Source organism: Gorilla gorilla, chromosome 9 (assembly GCF_029281585.2).
Source record: "Gorilla gorilla gorilla isolate KB3781 chromosome 9, NHGRI_mGorGor1-v2.1_pri, whole genome shotgun sequence".
Taxonomy (NCBI): domain Eukaryota; kingdom Metazoa; phylum Chordata; class Mammalia; order Primates; family Hominidae; genus Gorilla; species Gorilla gorilla.
This window is the reverse complement of record NC_073233.2, coordinates 54,724,962-54,745,262: the sequence shown is the minus strand read 5'-3', so window position 1 is coordinate 54,745,262 and position 20,301 is coordinate 54,724,962. Positions and strand designations below refer to the sequence as shown.

The following is a 20,301-nucleotide window of genomic DNA, read 5'->3' as shown; positions in this document are numbered from 1 at the left end:
GAAACACAGAAGTCATCATTAATATAGACCAACTAATTTTTTTAATTGTTAATTTTTGTCCTGGTTAAGAAATCCTTATGAGAATATTGTGTCATGTTCCCCTTACCTTCAGGACTTGAATCTATTTGGAAGTGACTGTGTGTGTTTTGAGGTAGGAGTCAATATTTAGTTACTTTTTAAAAACAATTCAATTAATCTAGCATTGTTCTGATGACCTTGTGTATTTCAATGTAGAACAGCACACTAATAATGCGGGATTATTTATATATGTGGTGAGAATTCCAAAATGAAGCCCAGCATGGAAGGTCAAATGATATTAACTCAAAGGATAGATTAGTACAATGAAACATGATGGATAAGTGCAATACAGTTAGATAAAGAGAAAGAAAAACAACATTTCCCAGTTATCATTAAGACTTCACTCCAAGTTTTTGCGTGAAGCAAAAGATCCCGACTCTCTTCCACTGATTTTAACTCCATTCGGACATGTCTGTCATCTATTATTTCACTCAGTGGCAGTCAGAAATAAAGAAAAAAAACAGAGAATATATTTCATGCCATGATCATGAATAATGATTTTTCAAAAATTAACTAATAAAGAACCAATACGTACACTTTTAGTGTTTTTACCACATTTAATAGTAACACAATAAATGAGTTTTAATAACGTTAGAATGCAATTCAAGACATAAAACAGAACCTATTTGTCCTGTTTGATAAGGCACAAGGAAGAGGGCTTTCTGGGATAAAGGGGTTCTCACAGCAGATGAACACATTTCTGATTTGTCTCTGGTCAGAGGTGAATACAGCAAAAGATAGGCCTGAGAGGAGGTGAGAAGGAGCAATTAGGGATGGTGTATATAGGGGAGCTTTGATTAACATCAACGAAGCTCACAGTTCTAGCTTCACAATCCAGGAATAATCCTACATGGTTGGTAGGTCTTGGGACATACTGCAGTGTAATTGGGGAGGGGGTGAAGAGACTGCACTGAATGTCGTTCTTAACACACCCAAGACTAAAGAGTCAGTCCCTCCTCTCCATATATATTGCCATTCTGATTCTTCCCTTTCCAATACTTACTACAGACACCAAAAGCCCAATTCCAAGAGTCCCCCACATGGACCTCCCAGTAATATTTGCCGGAGGTGAAATTCTGAGCACCCCATGCAAGAAAACTTGAAGGTGTTGCAGTGATATGGGGCGCATTTTGACGGTCACATCCAATACACATGCTTCTCAAATCTCCACATAGGAAGATATGACTGTTGGCTTCATTATGATGCAGAGTAATATCCACTGCAAAATAAATAAATAAATAAATAAATAGAAAGAAAGAAAGAAAGAAAGAAAGAAAGAAAGAAAGAAAGAAAGAAAGAGAAAGAAAGAAAACAGGCATAGGCACGTGTAAATAAGCAAAAATTGTTCTATCAAGAAGTTAATTTACCAGGAAACATAAAGTCACAAGGACACTTTTGCTTGTAACTTCTAATAAAGTATAGAGATGATTAATATTATCTACAAGACAAACAAAACGCTAACCACAGATATTAAAAATGTTTTGAAAACTTAAATACTGAGAGCCAAATGTAAGACCAACTTCTTTCAATCCAATTTTCAAAGCAAAATTTGCACATTATATGCCCTAAGTGCTATGCTGTTATCAAGATCATTATTTAGAAATGTTTCTTATTCTTAAAAACTAATGCTATCATTTTGGAAAGAATGTGAAGATTTTCAGTTACTCAAGAACGGCTCTAGATAACTGGATAAAAATCCATAAGTACACGTCATAAGTGATCATTTAAAGCAGGTTTCTGCAAAATCTTTTACCAGTCTCTCTGTGGCCCTCCATGCTAGCTTGGGGCTGAAGCTGGATTTTAGACTTAACATGTAGCTTTTCATGTTGCAATTAAACTGAACTTCTTTTTGTTTGTAATTTTACTTGTATTCACAAAATGATTTCTTTTTATTTTTACCCATTAACTAATTTTCTTGGAAATACATAATATATATCCATTTAAAAAACTTAAAAACCCCAAGAATCTCCAGTGAACTATATTCCCAAAAAGAACAGTTCTTAGCTGTTCAAATGAGTACACCAAAGAAATGTAAAATTTTGTATTTAACATTAAATAACTCACCTTCATTCTGAGCATTGTTCCATTTGCTCCTTTTTTTAGATTTGCTACACTACTCCTTTTTCCCATTACATTACTCAGTACATATGAGGCCATAACGTATTTGTTTTTCACTATCTTTCAATCTTAATGCTATAAATCTGACTATACAGACACAGATACAAAAGGGTTGCATGATTAAATTGTTCACTTATGTCTATAAAGTAGTAAAATATTTGATAAAGGGTGAAATATTACCTATGTGATCCTAACAGTAATAACATTTAGATAGTGGGAGTGCTGCCTGTGGGTGGAGACTTACCTCGGAATTGGTTGAGCCTGTTCCTCAGTCCAGAGATGGGCCCTGCCCTGAGCTCTAGATTCAGAGGCTGGGACATGTGCAGCAGCACGGACTCACTCCTGCAAGGAAAAACCTGCAGTTACATCTACAGCCACAAAATGAATAAAAATCACTACTTGTGTTTAAAAGACATTTCATGAGAATCCTTTGAACCCGCAAATTTTATAATTCAAAAATTATTCCTTCCTTTTTGGAATTAATTTCTATTTATAGTTTCCGAATTTTAAAGCATAGTGGGAGAGTCTCAGTCAGAATTCAGTCTCATCTTTCTTTTTTTCTGCCCCACATGTGTAAGGTTCCTTAGCCTTATGGCCTTGAGAATATTTGGAAATGAAATTCTGAGTTCCACTTCTTGGCAGACTCCCCTGACATCTTTGTCTGAAATAGCGGGGTTCTGGGGAGACTGCTGCATCTTCTGCTTCCTTTTCAAGATAAAGAATGTGAAACTTGTTCTAGGCAGCTAGACCTGCCTTTTAGAAACAAGCTTCCCTAGAGACTTATACAGTTCTAACACTCCACAGTTTTTTCAATCTATTTTTCAGAACTGTTAACTGATATGTGTATAGGTATGAACAACAAACTATCAACTTTTTCACCGCTAAAATACTTCCCCCACTTCTCTCCTGCTTCCTCTGGTGACTTTCTCACCATCCACAAAACAAAACTTCATCTTTCACCTATGCAGGCTTTTAAGCTATAAAACAAAATCAGGAATAAACATTTATTTATTTATTTATTTATTTATTTAGTTGATTTAGTTGATAATTTATTATCAACTATCTTTGCAAACAAGATTAGTAATAATTTTAATTACTAGAAAACTACTCAGAATATTTACCCATGTATTTAATCTAGCAAGTTGAAATTTTTTGAAAGTAAGCAATATTTATAAGTTAATGGGGATGTTGTTCATCATAATTTGGACAATAAAAATAGGGGTGCGCTAGTATTAGTCTTTCTATTAGATATTTTAACTGTACCGAAAATCAGGGTACTTTAAATTACAACTAAAATAAGTGTGCTTTTCACGTATGTTTATTGTGGCACTACTCACGATAGCAAAGACTTGGAACCAGCCCAAATGTCCAACAATTATAGACTGGATTAAGAAAATGTGGCACATATACACCATGGAATACTATGCAGCCATAAAAAATGATGAGTTCATGTCCTTTGTAGGGACATGGATGACATTGGAAATCATCATTCTCAGTAAACTATCGCAATGACAAAAAACCAAACACCGCATGTTCTCTCTCATAGGTGGGAATTGAACAACAAGAACACATGGACAAAGGAAGGGGAACATCACACTCTGGGGACTGTTGTGGGGTGGGGGAAGGGGGGAGGGATAGCATTAGGAGATATACCTAATGCTAAATGACGAGGTAATGGGTGCAGCACACCAGCATGGCACATGTATACATATGTAACTAACCTGCACATTGTGCACATGTACCCTAAAACTTAAAGTATAATAATAATAAAATAAAAAATAAATAAATAAATAAATAAAATAAGTGTGCTTTTCTAAAAAGTCTTTTGAGATGAAATCATAGCAAGCTGGCCAAAAGACAGGCTATTTTTTAGCGATCCTCATCATGATTTCATATTTCTTAATTAATTAAATAATACTTTTATCATCTAACAGCAGAAATGAATGGGTACAGAATTCAAGGTCTCAATTATAGCTACCTATTATTAATTAGCTTCCCAAAATGTGACAAAGTGAAAGAAGGCAATATTTCTTTTGCCAAAAATTCTGCAATTGTCATTTTTATTAGACAGAGTTATGGGGATAAAACAAGAAATATTTCCTGATAATCTCCCAAATGTGGTGGACACTAATTTCTTGGAGACTAATTTTGCACTTTTTGTGACTTTTTTAACTTTTATTTTAGATTCAGGGGTACATGTGCAGGTTTGTTAAATAGGTATCATGGGGGTTTGGTGTACAGATTATTTCGTCACCCAGGTAATAAGCATGGCATAGTTTTTCAATCCTCACCCTCCTTCCACCCTCTACCCTCTAGTAGGCCTTGGTGTTTGTTGTTCCCTCTTTTGTGGCCATGTGAATTCAGTGTTTAGCTCCAATTTACAAGTGAGAACGTGTGGTTTTGATTTTCTGTTCCTGTGCTAGTTCACTTAGGATGATGGCCTCTCAGAGATTAATTTTGAATATTTCTTCCTACAACAGAGAAATTTCTTTTCATATGCATTTCTAGGTTGTTTTTTCCTAGTGTAAAAAGTGAATATGTTGTAACATGAGGAATTACAAACTGTTTGTCCAACAGAGGGTAAGTTTAATATAAATTATGGGAGCCTACAATCTTAAAAGGTGAAGCTTTGGAAGGGATATTGTGAGAGTTTGTAAAACCAGGGAGAAGATGGAATGAAGGTGGACCTACATTTTAGATTCCAGAGTTTGAAATGAGAAGACTAAGGTAAAATAAAAAGAAACGCCATGTTGTATTACTCAGCAACAAAAAAAAAATTACTCTAAAGGCAGCATGTATTTCAAGCCTAAAAGAGAAAAACAAAAGAAAGCAATTTCTTTATAGAAGGTTAGGAAAGGGTTGAGGTATGTTGCAGGAAGTCAGGGACCCTGAATGGAGGGACCAGCTGAAGCCACAGCAGAAGAACATGAATTGTGAAGATTTCATGGACATTTATTAGTTCCCAAAATTAATACTTTTATAATTTCTTATGCCTGTCTTTACTGCAGTCTCTGAACATAAATTGTGAAGATTTCATGGACATTTATCACTTCCCCAATCAATACTCTTAATAATTTCCTATGCCTGTCTTTACTTTAATCTCTTAATCCCATCATCTTCATAAGGTGAGGATGTATGTCACCTCAGGACCCTGTGATGATGTGTTAACTGTACAAATTGTTTGTGAAACGTGTGTTTGAACAATATGAAATCTGATTGTACAACATGGGTGTTTGAACAATATGAAATCAGGGCACCCTGAAAAAGAACAGAATAACAGCAATTTTCAGGGAACAAGGAAAGATAACCATAAGGTCTGACTGCCTGTGGGGTCAGGCAGAATAAAGCCATATTTTTCTTATTGCAGGGAGCCTATAAATGGATGTGTGAGTAGGAGAAATATCACTGAATTCTTTTCCCAGCAAGGAATATTAATAATTGATAACCCTGGGGAAGGCCAGGGGTAGGCCTATAGATGACCGCTGTGGGAGTGTCCACCTTATGCGGTTAAGGTAAGGGATGAAATATGCCCCAGTCTCCTGCAGTGCCCTCAGGCTTACTAGGATTAGGAAATTCCAGCGTGGTGAATTCTAGTCAGACCAGTTGTCTGCTCTCAAACCCTGTTTCCTGTTAAGATGTTTATCAAGACAATGTGTGCCCAGTGGGACATGGACCCTCATCAGTAATTCTAATTTCACCCTTGCCTTATGATCTTGCTCTGCCCTTTTGCCTTGTGATCACTTATTGCCCTTTGAAGCATGTGATCTCTGTGACCCACTCCCTATTCATACACCCCTCCCCTTTTGAAATCACGAATAAAAACTTGCTGGTTTTGTGGCTTGGGGTCGCCATCACAGTCCTACCAATATGTGATGGCACCCCCGGAGGCCCAGCTGTAAAATTTCTCTCTTTGTACTCTTTCCTTCTCAGACTGGCCAACACTTAGGGAAAATAGAAAAGAACCTATGTTGAAATATTGGGGGCTGGTTCCCCCAATAGAGGTAGACATGGTAATATCAAATAAGCATGTTGGGAGTTCACCACATGCCAGAAACTGCTTTAAGAACTTTAGAGAGATTAATCTAATTGTCACAATAACACTTTGAGACATGTATTCTCATTACCTTTTATTTCCCCAGCTTTATTGAGGTATATAGGTGACACCTTAAAAAAGAAAGAAGTTCTGTCATTTGCAGCAAGGTATATGGACCTGGAAGACATTATGCTAAGTGAAATAAGTCAGACACAGATAGACAAATACTGCATGACCTCACTTATACTTGTAATCTAAAATATCTTTACTTTTATTTTAAAGACAGGCATCAGAGGTTTCTAGAAATCTCATCATTTTACTCAAGATCATGCCACTAGCAAGCATAGAAAGTAAGCTTCAATACTATGCAACCATAAAAAGGAATGAGATCATGTCCTTTGCAGGAACATGGATGGAGCTGGAAGCCATTATCTTCAGCAAACTAAGGCAGGAACAGAAAACCAAACACTGCATGTTCTCGCTTATGGGTGGGAGCTGAACAATGAGAACACGTGGACACAGGGAGGGGAACAACACTCCCTGGAGCCTGTCAGGGGAGGGTGGGGAGGGAGAGCATTAGAGAAAAGAGCTAATGCACGCTGGGCTTAATATCTAGGTGATGAGTTGATAGGTGCAGCAAACCACCATGGCACACGTTTACCTATGTAACAAACCTGCACATCCTGCACATGTACCCTGGAACTTTTTTAAAAATTAAAGAAAGGGCTGGGCATGGTGGCTCATGCCTGTAATCCCAGCACTTTGGGAGGCCAAGGTGAGCGGATCACAAGGTCAGGAGATCGAGACCATCCTGTGAATGGTGAAACCCCATCTCTACTAAAAAATACAAAAAGTTGGCCGGGCACTGTGGTGGGTGCCTGTAGTCCCAGCTACTCAGGAGGCTGAGGCAGGAGAATGGCATGAGCCCAGGAGGCAGAGCTTGCAGTGAGCTGAGATCACACCACTGCACTCCAGCATGGGCGACAGAGCGAGACTCTGTCTCAAAAAAAAAAAAAGAAAGAAAATAAGATTCAAACTCAGATTGCTCTATCTCCAGAGCCAAACTCCTAACCTCTCTGCTATAGTGTAGCAGCAGTATTGCTGATGTCACACAATGTGACGAGAAGAAATAGAAGCCAGGCCTGGATGCAGAAGAGCCTGCTATATATGGCTAAGTGTTAAGTAACATTTTGCCTCGTGTTTCTACAACTCAATTAATTATCACACAGGCTCAAATGATGTCAACATGGATTGCTACTTAAAGATCTGGATGATGGATCAAAAATAACTCATTTTAAGCTTTGGTTTAGTCACTTCAAAAATTGATAATCTTGATTAATTGACCAACTACATCAGTAAACAGAGCTTCCTCATTTCTAAAATAGGAATAATAATCATTCATACCATGTATATTTCATATAGTTGTTTTATAATCAAATTATGCAATTCAAGTGAAAATACTAAATAAACAATAAAAGTCAGTGAAAGCTGGGCATGGTGGCTCAAGCCTGTAATCCCAGCACTTTGGAAGGCCGCAGTGGGCAGATCACTTGAGGCCAGGAGTTCTAGACCAGCCTGGCCAACATGGAAAAACTCCATCTCTACTAAAAATACAAAAATTAGCTGGGCATGGTGATGGGTGCCTGTAATCTCAGCTACATAGGAGGCTGTAGCACAAGAATCACTTGAACCCGGGAGGCAAAGGTTGCAGTGAGCTGAGATCGTGCCACTGCACTCCAGCCTGGGTGTTGAAGTGAGACTCCATCTCAAAAAAAAAAAAAAAAAGTCAGTGAAGATGAAATTGTGCTTAAGATGGAATACAGTTATACATGATACAAAAAAAGTAAGGCTTGGTTTGTTTCACTTACAAAAATAAAGTCATTTTTATTTCCTGCTTTACCATTCATTTTCCACCTGCAATTTCTTACCATGTAAAGAGCTTTCTCATGGCATTTTTTACCTCTTCATTTCTCAGGGTATACATGAGTGGATTCAACATAGGTGTCAGAATACCATAAAATAATGCCATATTTTTATCTATAGATAAAGTAGAAAATGGATGCACATAAGTAAATATACAGGGCACAAAGAACAAAGCAACAACAATGAAGTGGGCTCCATAGGTGGAGAGGGCTTTGCATCTCCCATCTGCACTGTGGGACCTCAAGGAGTACAGGATGACAATGTAGGAGGCAGCCAGCATGAGGAAGTTCAACAGGCAGATTAAACCACTGTTGGCAACCACCAGCAGACCAATGACATACGTGTTGGTGCAGGCAACTTCCAGCAAAGGGTACAAGTCACAGGCAAAGTGATTGATCACATTGGGACCACAGAAGGGCAACCAAAGGACCAGGAGGAGCTGAACAAATGAATGCAGGAAGCTCCCAAGCCAAGCCACCCCTACCAGCATGGCACAGAGATGCCTGGTCATGATGGTAGTATAGTGCAGGGGCTTACAGATGGCCACATAGCGGTCATAAGCCATCACTGTGAGCAGAATGATCTCAACACCTCCCAAAAAATGAGCTCCAAAGAGCTGAGCCATGCAGCACTCATAAGAGATGGTTCTCCCCTCATACAATGAGTCAGCAACGAGTTTAGGAGCCATAGAAGAAGAATAAAAGGTGTCAATAAAGGATAGGTTGGCCAGGAAAAAATACATAGGGAAAGCCAGGGTGGGGCTGGAGGTGATAGTGACCACAATGAGCATGTTGCCACAAACCATGACCACATAGATCAGCAAAAAGACCACAAAGAGAACTCTCTGTACCTCTGAGTTCTGTGAGAGCCCCAGCATGAAAAATTCTGTGATATTGTGTGGTATTTCCATAGATTCCAAGGTCACTGAGAATGCAGGTGCAGTATTGCCTATAAAGACAAGGAGAAACATAAGTAATAAAACTAATTGCATGGGGGAAAAACATTGCAAGTTTTCCTTTAATATACCCTTTGTACCTCTTAACCCTCTTCTGTTCCAAAATTCTTATACAAATTTAATCTTCTGACCACAAAATATCTGTTAACTTTAGCATCACTGGGCACCACATATCTCAGTTATTAGATGAAAATAATAACTTAATTATCTAAATTTGCATTTTTGTGGCTGCTGGAATTGAACATTTATCAGACATTTATTTTCCATTTCAAACTGGAGTAAATCTCTGATCACTTTCAACATAGATTAGATCACACTTGAGAAAACCATGTAGAGTTAAGACCTCCTGAAATCTCTTGAAATCTCTGCATGTATGGTCCATACTTTGAACTAAACTTTCTTCTTGGAGTTTGCAATGAGGTTGGTTACACTTTTTGTCATTTTTCCAATGGTAATACAAATTGATGTAAAACAAACTAAAGCAGGATTGGAAGAAACTGACTTGGTTGTGGCTAGAAACTTACCAAATTCTCTACTTCTCTACTTTCTCATTTGCTGCATCTGCATACTGTGAATAGCATCATGCCTAGGAAGACAACTTAGCTTTCTCCTCCCCCTTGTTTTGTACATTTTTACATACTTCTGAGTTTTGCTTTCTCTGACCTTGGTGTAATCCTTCTAGTTAAGGACTACTAGTCCCCCTGCAATCTATAGGGAGGACTCAAAGTAAAAAACAAAATAAAAAAAATGGGGAGTATCAGTGAAAGGTACTAGTAGATGATTATCTGCCTATAACTGCATAAGGGAAGCTACAAGGGTGGAGGGAAGAGATGCCCTGTCTTAACCAGCTATCAATTATAACCTTATATGGCAGAATATTCCTACTCACCCTTTATTCCCCTAATGATACTAAGGAAATGCCTGTGAAATAGACCTAATAGTCCAGTAGATAGTTGTGGGGTTTTTTGGAGAGACTTAAAAATTGCTCTTCTGGTCTTAAAACTTAAAATTTACATTTCTCTTATCTGAATTCCCTCCTCAAAACATTCACCCTCGGACATCCCAAAAACTATCAAAAAACTAAAACTCACCAAATCACTGTATTCAGGCAATAAGATATCAGACCCCATATTCATCATAATTGCTTCCTTAGCCCTCCCTGTTTTCCTAACCGACCACCTACTTCTTATTGTCCAACTCCTCTTCATTACCTGTCTCTAACTCCTGTTTTAACACGGTTACGTTTCCTCCCTGCTATATAAACCCCTAATTTCAGTTGGTTGAGGAGATTGATTTGAGACTAATCTACCTTCCAACTGCAACACCCAATTAAAGCCTTTTTCCCCAGGAATACTCATTGTCTCAGTAATTGGCTTTCTGTATGGCCAACAGCAGGACCTAGACAGAACCCCTGGCACTTTGGTAACACCTGTGCCTACCTTAAATTTTAAAACTGTCACTAACCCTCTCCACCACCCTATCCTTTTCATGGAAACATAGGTCTTCCTAAAGTAGCTGAATCCCCCAACTTGCTGCAGATTTAATGCTCAGTATGATAAGAATTAAAGGAGAACCATCAAGTGTCAGAAGAAGAAAGAGGTACCCAGATATATAGAAACACTGGAGAGAAAATTCATGTACTGATCATGAAACTGCTACCTTTTTCTCTCTCCACACTTCATTGCAAGAACATAAATATAGCTCCTGCAAGTGACAAGTCTGATGGGGACTTTTTGAAGGTAGAACATTATGGCCAAAAACACAGACAACAGTGATGAGAGGAAACACCTACGTAGCATTTAGCCTTTGCCAAGCGCTATCCAAACACTTACATACGTCAGCTTGTTTAATCCTCACATCATTCCCATGAAGTAGATTACTGTTTTTATCCTCATTTTCCGAGGAAGAAAGTAAGAAATGCTTAACTAATAAGTGACAGAACTGGGGCTTGTACCGAGGCAGTCTTGCCACAGAGTTTGTGAGCTTCACAGTACCATACTGTCACTTAAACACATCTGGGTTTGAATCCCTCCCCTCCTCTGCCATTTTATTGGCTGTGTTACTACGAATAACTTCTCGAGACTCAATGTTCTTATCTGTAAAATGAAGACAAGAGTACAGCAACACCCTGAGGCTGCAGAGAGGCATAAAAAACAATGTATATCAAGCATTTGTACAGTAAACATTCAATACATGGAGTCTCTATGACCATCGTTGTCATCCCGGGCAATAAATTCTTCATATGGCTTAAGGAGACAAAAACTTAAATGTATACATTCAGGACTAAGCAGGTATTAATATGGGTATAGTTTCATTATAAATATGAAAAATGCTCTAATACTGATCCTCATGCAGAACACAGCAGAGGTAGAGAAAATGTAATCAGTGTGAGTAGTATACAATGTAGACAAATAATGGATTTATATGCCCAGAAATGAAAATGATAAGCTGATTCATCTCTGTGATTCAAATTTGTGGGAATGTCAGATAAAGTACTTGTTAAAAATTAGCAAAGAAAGAAAGTCTCCTGTTTGAATTATCCATGAAAGATAAAATTATTTTGTGGAAAATAATGAGAATTCTAGTAAGTTAATTCCATTGTATTTTTATTTGGGTTGCATTTTTCTTGCATTTTATTGTAAAAATACGTTATAGAAAACTTACATTGACTGGATCTGGGGACAGCAACAGACTAACAGGTCTTCAGATTTTTTTTCTACATTCAAACATCATGGAATGATGTACCTGGAAGAGTGTTTAAAATGTCATCAAGGCCAACTCCAAGCATATGATCCTGAATTTCAATAGTTCATGTTTTTAAATTCCTGGAGAGATTCAAATTGCTTTTTACATTGAGGCAAAGCACAGGCTAGGAAGTTGCTATTGATTACAGAAACTCAGCTAAGCTGCGAGTCTCTTAGAATTGTACTAGGTAAAATCCCAAAAGTGGGTCATTTATTTATAAGCAGCTGGGAATTTGTTCCATCATCCATTTCCCTTTTTTTTTTTTGTATTTACCCACATATTTACCATTTCTGGTGCTTTTTATTCCTTTGCTTAGGTATTATTTTTGCCTCTGCCTGAAGCGCTTATTTTAATATTTCTTGAGCAGGTGTGCTGGTGATGAATTCTTTTAGTTTTTGCATATCTGAAAAAGTTTATATTTTATTTTCTTTTTTTCAACTTTTTATTTTGAAATAATATAGGCTTACAAGAAGATGCAAAAATAGTTAATAGAGTCAATCTCAGGAGCCCTTCACCCAGTTTCCTCCAAGAGTAGCATCTTAATTCCCTTTTATTTGATGAAGAGTCCTATGACATTTCAAACTTTTTTCAATGGCCTCCATGTAAATGGTGGATCTGAGACTCAGAAAAATTAAGTGCAGTTTATCTAAAGTCACATGAGTGATTGGTGACAGAGACACAGCTGGAACCTGGGTGGCTCATCACCCAGACTGTCCCCTTCCCAATACAGCCACCACCTTCCACTTTTACTCCCCAGGCTTTGACAAGTCAAAAAGCACTGCCACTAAAATTCAAGAGAAAAGCCTCACAGAAGGGATAGCTGAGTTGTTAGCTCTGCTTTCTGCTAAGAATATTCACCAGCACAGTCTCAGAAAATATTTCTCCCTCCACTGCAAAGGCTTATTATTTATAAGGTAGAAATGAGAACATAGGGATTATTAGTACTGTATGCTTTCTGCCTCTCCAAGGGAGACAAATTCTCCCTCACAGGATCTCTTGCTGAAGTGGTGTCAGAATGAGCCTTGTTCACAGGTGAGAACAACACTGATGCCATCATTTAATTAGTCCCCTTGAATAGAGTTTTGGTCTCACAAGCAAATAACTTATATTCTTCCTTCTAAAAGTACCAAATGTCCTTCTAGTCTCTAGGGAGAGTTCACAAATTATCCAGAAGGAAGGAAACTAGGATATTTCAGAACCTAATATTGAAGGGTCAGTGTTTATAAGGAAATCACTGACTGAACAACAACAAAATCAGCAGCACTTATTGAGCATCTCTTGCGTTCTAGGCATGGTCCTAGGCCCTCTCACATCCATCTTCTCTTTTGTCTCCCCCCTTCAAAGCAAAGAGAGAAGAATCACTGTCCATTATCCACACCTCTACTGTGTAGCGTGCTAAAATATCAAGGGAACTAGAGTCAGAACAATCTGAATTGGAATTACACTTCCACCATTTTGATCATTCAGTATTTATTACTCAGGCCCTAGCCAATAAAAGACAACACTTTGCTAAATGCCAGGAATATCATGGTGAATATGATTAACCTGCTCCCAGCAGCATGGAGCTTATATTCTAAAAGGGGCAGTGGCCACCTGCCAACCAAAACAGGAATAAAAACTAAACAAATAGAATAATTACAAAATCAAATATATGGAATTGCTGGGTAAATTGTATAAATATTTTTAATGCCGACATTACTGGCCAGGTCCAGGTCCATTCTGCCCACCTACAGTAAATCAATCACTGCAACTCGGGTTTTGTCAAGGAGAAAAGATTTATTTGCAAAGCAAGCAGGCAGGAGGAGCAGCTCTCAAACCTGCCTCCCCAGAGATAAGGCTTAGGGGTATTTATGGGTTAGGGAAGTGGGGTGGTCTAAAGCATGGGGAAAGGTGACTGGCAGTGGGGGAAAATGAAGTAATGGGTCTGCTCTGAGCAAGCATAGTCAGGGTTCAGGGCATTTCGTAGGACATATGTACAGAAAATTGTAATGTTAGCCTAATCTGAAGGTGGAGGCGTTTGGCCTCCAATGTCAAAATGACACCTCTCCAGTACTGTGCAGGTCCAATTCAAGGGTCAGTGGTCTCACTGGTTTGAAATGGACAGGAGCTGACCCAAGTTCCTGAAAAACAACTGAAACAACCATTGCTACAGTGACCTATGAATGTTATCTACAAAGTAGAAAACATCTACTAAATTGGAACTCTACCAAGTTTTCTATAAACTCTTGTACTCTTTTCAACTATCCTGGCCTTCAGCTTTATGGAAAAAGGAAAAAAAATAACAAAAAGCAAACAACCAAAAGGAAGCAAGGCAGGAAGACCTAATCAAATTAACTTTTTTTTTATCTTTTCTGTGGACTTTTTTTTTTATTATACTTTTAAGTTTTAGGGTACATGTGCACATTGTGCAGGTTAGTTACATATGTATACATGTGCCATGCTGGTGCGCTGCACCCACTAACTCGTCATCTAGCATTAGGTATATCTCCCGATGCTATCCCTCCCCCCTCCCACCACCCCACAACAGTCCCCAGAGTGTGATATTCCCCTTCCTGTGTCCATGTGATCTCATTGTTCAGTTCCCACCTCTATGAGTGAGAATATGCAGTGTTTGGTTTTTTGTTCTTGCGATAGTTTACTGAGAATGATGATTTCCAATTTCATCCATGTCCCTACAAAGGACATGAACTCATCATTTTTTATGGCTGCATAGTATTCCATGGTGTATATGTGCCACATTTTCTTAATCCAGTCTATCACTGTTGGACATTTGGGTTGGTTCCAAGTCTTTGCTATTGTGAATAATGTCGCAATAAACATACGTGTGCATGTGTCTTTATAGCAGCATGATTTATAGTCCTTTGGGTATATACCCAGTAATGGGATGGCTGGGTCAAATGGTATTTCCAGTTCTAGATCCCTGAGGAATCGCCACACTGACTTCCACAATGGTTGAACTAGTTTACAGTCCTACCAACAGTGTAAAAGTGTTCCTATTTTGCCACATCCTCTCCTGCACCTGTTGTTTCCTGACTTTTTAATGATTGCCATTCTAACTGGTGTGAGATGGTATCTCATTGTGGTTTTGATTTGCATTTCTCTGATGGCCAGTGATGATGAGCATTTTTTCATGTGTTTTTTGGCTGCATAAATGTCTTCTTTTGAGAAGTGTCTGTTCATGTCCTTCAACAAAAAAAGAGAATTTTAGACCAATATCCTTGATGAACATTGATGCAAAAATCCTCAATAAAATACTGGCAAATTAACTTTTCAGTTTCATTGATAAATGTTGAAAATTTCTCTCCAAAAAGGCGGCATTGCTTTACCTTCCTGCCTAAGCCCAACAATCCCACTTTTAGGAATTAATCCAACAGATATAGTCCCACATGTTATACAATAGAATTGCTGAGTAAGAGGGATAGACATGTTTAATACTTATCACATATGCAACAAACTTTGTAACAATTTATGTTTGTAAACATTTGGAACCTTTTACATTTCTGTTACCCTTGTCTGTATTGCCACATGCACCCTGCAATTCTCCCACACTAGATGAATTGTATTCTAAGCCTTCACCAGACCTTTCTGAAAGCATCCAGAAAGTCACAAAATAGGGAAGATTTAGTTTGTATAAATTTGTGTCACCAACTTCAAAAGGCACATCAATATTGCTCAGCAATCCCAGTATATTGCTTTAGTCGACATGTGTTCCCAACTCTCAAGAACCATGTACAACCTTTCTCAATTTCTTCAAAATTCCCTTCCCCAACCTGCAATCTCCACTCTACACCTTTAACTCAAAGACTCCCTGTCAGTCTTGACAAAATGTACTTAGAGATACGTTGTATCTCTAACATTGTAATCTGGAACCTACCTTTTTTTTTCCCTCCTTCTCTCCTTCATAGGAGTTATACCTGAATTATTCCTGGTAGCTTCTCCCACCATCCTTCACTAGTTTTTCCCCAATAAATCTCTGCATATTTATCTTAGTAGCTGCATAGTATTTCCAAATTAACATCTGCTTCTCAGAGAACCAGGACTGATACAGAATATATAAGGAAATACCTTATAAGATAAACAAGATAAAGACAGACTACCATGTGAGACTTAAACAAGCACTTCAGAAAAGATGGAAAGTAAACATGTAAGAAAGTTGGGAGGTGGTTCACCTCTTAGTTATCTGAAAAAAATATGTAAAACCACAACAAAATACCATGGCAATGCTCTCTCCGCATGGCTAAAATTAAAGACTGTCAATACCCAGTATTTGCTGTCAATATAGAGGAGTGGTATCTCTCATGCCCACTGGTAGAAATGTATATTTGTTTTTTAAGTGTATGTTGGAAAACTATTGGATATTATCTACTAGTATGTTGAATATATATATATATATGCCATGACTCAGACTCCACTCTTAGGTAGAAATTCAAAACAAAAGTGTGCACTTGTACATTGGAAGACACATCATCAAGAGTGTTAATAAAGCATTATTTGTAACAGCACAAAATTGGCAACAAGCCAAATGTTCATCAATAATATAATAGAATGGATTTAAAAATTGATGGTATATTCATATAACGAGCTAATACAGCAATGAAAATAAATGAGCTACAGGCACAGATAACAACATGAACAAATCTTACAAACCCAGTGTTGAGTCAAAGACTCCAAATGCAAATGATTACACACTGTATTATTGCTTGATTTAAACTTTAAAAATAAGCAAAACTAAGGGTGTGCACTTAGGTGGTAAGTGTATAAAAGTATAAAGAAAAGCAAAGAAGTTTTATCAAAAAAGCCACGTTAGTGTTGGCTTTGAGAGGTATGATAGAGGTGTGACTGGGAAGAGAAACATTGGGTCGAGGAAGGGCTAGCAATCTTCTACTTCTTGACCTGATTTGTGGCTGTATTGGTGTTCCATTTCATAATTCAAACATTTTGCCTTGATTTTTTTGCTTTACAAATGATACTATAAACATATTTATTTATTTATTTATTTATTTGTACAATGTGATATTTGATATATGTGCATACTGTGAAATGAACAAATGAAGCTAATTAACATATCTATCACATCACCGACTTATTTTTTGTAGTGAGAACATTTAAAAATCTACTCTCTTAGCGATTTTGAAATATATATTATTAACTATAGTCACCATGTTGTGCAACAGATCTTTAAAACTTATTCCTGTGGCAAACTGAAATTTTGTACTCTTTGATCAACTTCTCCTTTGTCTAGCCACTGTCCCCATCCTCTAGTAACCAAAATTCAACTCTCTACTTCTATGAGTTTGAGTGTGATTATTTAGATTCCACACGTACATGAGATCATGTAGTATTTTTCTTTCTATGCCTGGCTTATTTCATTTAGCATAATGTCCTCCATGTTCACCCAAGTCTTCGCAAATGACAGAATTTCCTTCTTTTGTAATGCCATATCATGTTGTATTGTGTATATATACCACATTTCCTTTATCCACTCATTCACTGATAAATACTTAGATTGATTTCATATCTTGGCTATTGTGAATAATGCTGCAATAAACATGGGAGTACAGATATCTCTTCAAAATACTGACATTATTTCCTTTAAAAACACTACCAGAAGTGGGATTTGGGATCATGGGGTGGTTCTATTTTTTTAGTTTTTTGAGGAACCTCCTTACTATTTCCCTTAATGACCATACTAATTTACATTCCCATAAACAGTGCACTAGGGTTCCCTTTTCTCCATATCCTCACCCACACTTGTTATCTTTCAGCTTTGTTATGACAGCCATTGTAACAGGTGTGTGGCAGTATCTCATTGTGGTTTTAATTTACATTGTCCTAAAGATTAAAAATATTGATCATTTTTTCATATACCTATAGGCCATTTGTATGTCTTGTTTTGAGAAATGTCTATTTAGACACTTTGTCCATTTTTTAATCACATCATTTTTTTGCTATTAAGTTATTAAAGTTCCTAATATATTTTGGATGTAACCAAAATATATTATGATTTGCAAACCATCAGATTATGGTTTGCAAATATTTTCTCCCAATCTGTGAGTTGAATCTCCACCCTAATTGTTTCCTTTCCTGTGCAGAAGCTTTTTAGTTTGATGTAATCCCGTTTGTCTATTTTTTGTTTTGTTGCCCGTGCTTTCAGGATCATATCCAAGAAATCATTGCTCCTCCCATTTTCTTCTACTTTTACGGTTTCAGCTCTTACATTTAAACCTTTATTCATTTTGAGTTGCTCTTTTTTGTTTATGGTGTGAGAGAAGGGTCCAGTCTCATTCTTCTGCATGTGGATATCCCAGTTTTTCCAACAACATGTATGGAAGAGACTGTCTTGAGATTCTCGTTGGTTGGGGTGGAGCAAAATGGTGGACTAGGTTCCACCAATCATCCCCCTGGCAAGGACACCAATTTAACGGCTACCTACACAAAAAAAGAACATTCATAGGAACCAAAAATCAGGTGAACACCCACAGCACTTAGTTTTAACTTCATATTGCTAAAAGAGACACGGAAGAGGCAGGAAAAACAGTCTTGTATCACCAACACCACTGTTCCCCCATCCTCTGGCGGGGCAGTGTGGTGCAGAGTGTTTCTGTGCCCTGAGGAGAGGGGTAGCCAGTAATTGTAAGGCATTGAACTCAGTCCTCCCCTTGTTATAGCACAGAGCAAAAGCAGACCAAACTCAACTGGCACCCACCCATGGAGGGTGCATTTAAACCAGCCCTAGCCAGGGGGGAGTTGCCAATCCTGGTGGTTGGAACTTGAGTTCCCACAAGCCTAACCACTATGGGCTAAATTGTTCTGGGGCTCCAAATAAACTGGAAAGGCTGTCTAGCCACAAGGACTGCAACATTTAAGTGAGTCCCAGTGCTGAACTGAGTCCAGAGACAGTGGACTTGGGGGGTTATGTGACCTACTGAGACACTAGCCAGGGTGGCTCTGAGAGTGCTGGCATCACTCCTCCCATAACTCCAGGCTGCACAGCTTGAGGCTCCAAAAGAGACCTCTTCCTACCAGCTGAAAAGAGATGAAAGAGCAGGAATGATTTTGTTTTGCATCTTGGATACCAGCTCAGCCAAGCAGGATAGGGAACCAGCCAGAGGCATGAGGCCCCTTTCCAGGCCTAGCCCTCAGACATTTCTAGACATACCCTTGGTCAGAAGAAAACCTGCTGCCTTGAAAGGAATGACCCAGTCCTTATAGCGTTCATCACCTGCTAACTGAAGAGCCCTTGGGCCCTGAATAACTATCAGTAATACGAAGGTAGTACATCAAGGGCCTTGGCTGAGACACTGCGACTAGCTGGTCTCAAGTGAGACTCAGCATATTCCTAGCAGTGGTGGCTACAGGAAAAGACCCTGGGCCATAGGGGAGCCCACTCTCAGAAGGGTGAGTCCCAGGTCAGGCAGCATTCACCACAAGTTGACTGAAGAGCCCTTGGGCCTTAAGCGAACATTGGCAGCAGTCTCGCTGTACTCCCTGTGGGCCAGAGGTGTTGGAGGTCATGGGGTGAGATGCTTCTGCCTTTGGAAAGGAAAGGGAAGAGTGGAAGGACTGCATCTTATGGTTTGAGTGTCATGTCAGCCACAGTACAATAGAACACCAAGTGGACTTCTAAGATTTTTGACTCTTGTCTCTGGCTCCTGGACAGCACCTCTGCACCTGCCCAGGGCCTGAGGGAACTCACTATCCTGAAGGAAAGGACATAAGCCCAGCTGGCTTTGCCACCTGCTGATTATAGAGCCCCATGGCTTTCAGCAAACAAAAGTGGTAGCCAGGGAGTAGTTATAGCATGCCTTGGGCAAGACCCAGTGTTGTGCTGGCTTCAAGTCTGACTCAGCACAGTCCTACAAGTGGTGGCAACAGCAGGGTTTGTGTCATTCCACCCGCAGCTCCAGCTGGCTCAGAGCAGAAAGAGACTTCTTCATCTGGGAGAAAGTATGGGAAGAGAACAAGAGTCTCCACCTAGTAATCCAGATAATTCCTCTGGATATTGTTCAAAACCATCAAGGTGGTACCTCAACAAGTCCTCAAGAAACAGAGGACTACTGGGCTTTGGTACCCTGTAAAGAAGATACAGTTTAGATCACAACACCCAAGTCCTTGTGAATATCTGGAAAGCCTTCCCAAGAAAGATGAGTACAAACAAATCCAGACCCACAAGACTACAATAAATATTTAACTCTTCAGTGCCTAGACATAGACAAATATCTACAAGCATCAAGGGACTCCAGGAAAATATGACCTCACCAAATGAGCTAAATAAGGCACCAGGGACCAAACCTGGAGAAACAAAGATATACGACCTTTTATACAGAGACTTCATATTAGCTATGTGGAGGAACTCGAGGAAATTCAATTTAAAACAGAAAAGGAATTCAGAGTTCTATCAAGTAAGTTTAGCAAAGAGATTGAAGTAATTAAAAAGAATCAAGTAGAA

At 38.6% G+C, this 20,301-nt stretch overlaps 1 protein-coding gene and 1 pseudogene across 1 annotated transcript; both read right to left on the bottom strand.

The window, feature by feature from the left end:
• Positions 1–793: 793 nt before the first annotated feature.
• On the bottom strand, positions 794–4,254 carry LOC129525539 (tripartite motif-containing protein 49D-like; annotated as a pseudogene).
• A 3,874-nt stretch (positions 4,255–8,128) lies between these two features.
• Positions 8,129–9,164, bottom strand: OR4C3 (olfactory receptor family 4 subfamily C member 3). Its single transcript, XM_031015744.3, has one exon. The coding sequence runs from the start codon at positions 9,141–9,143 to the stop codon at positions 8,154–8,156; it is 990 nt and encodes a 329-aa protein (XP_030871604.2). The 5' UTR covers positions 9,144–9,164; the 3' UTR covers positions 8,129–8,153.
• Between the last annotated feature and the right edge of the window lie 11,137 nt (positions 9,165–20,301).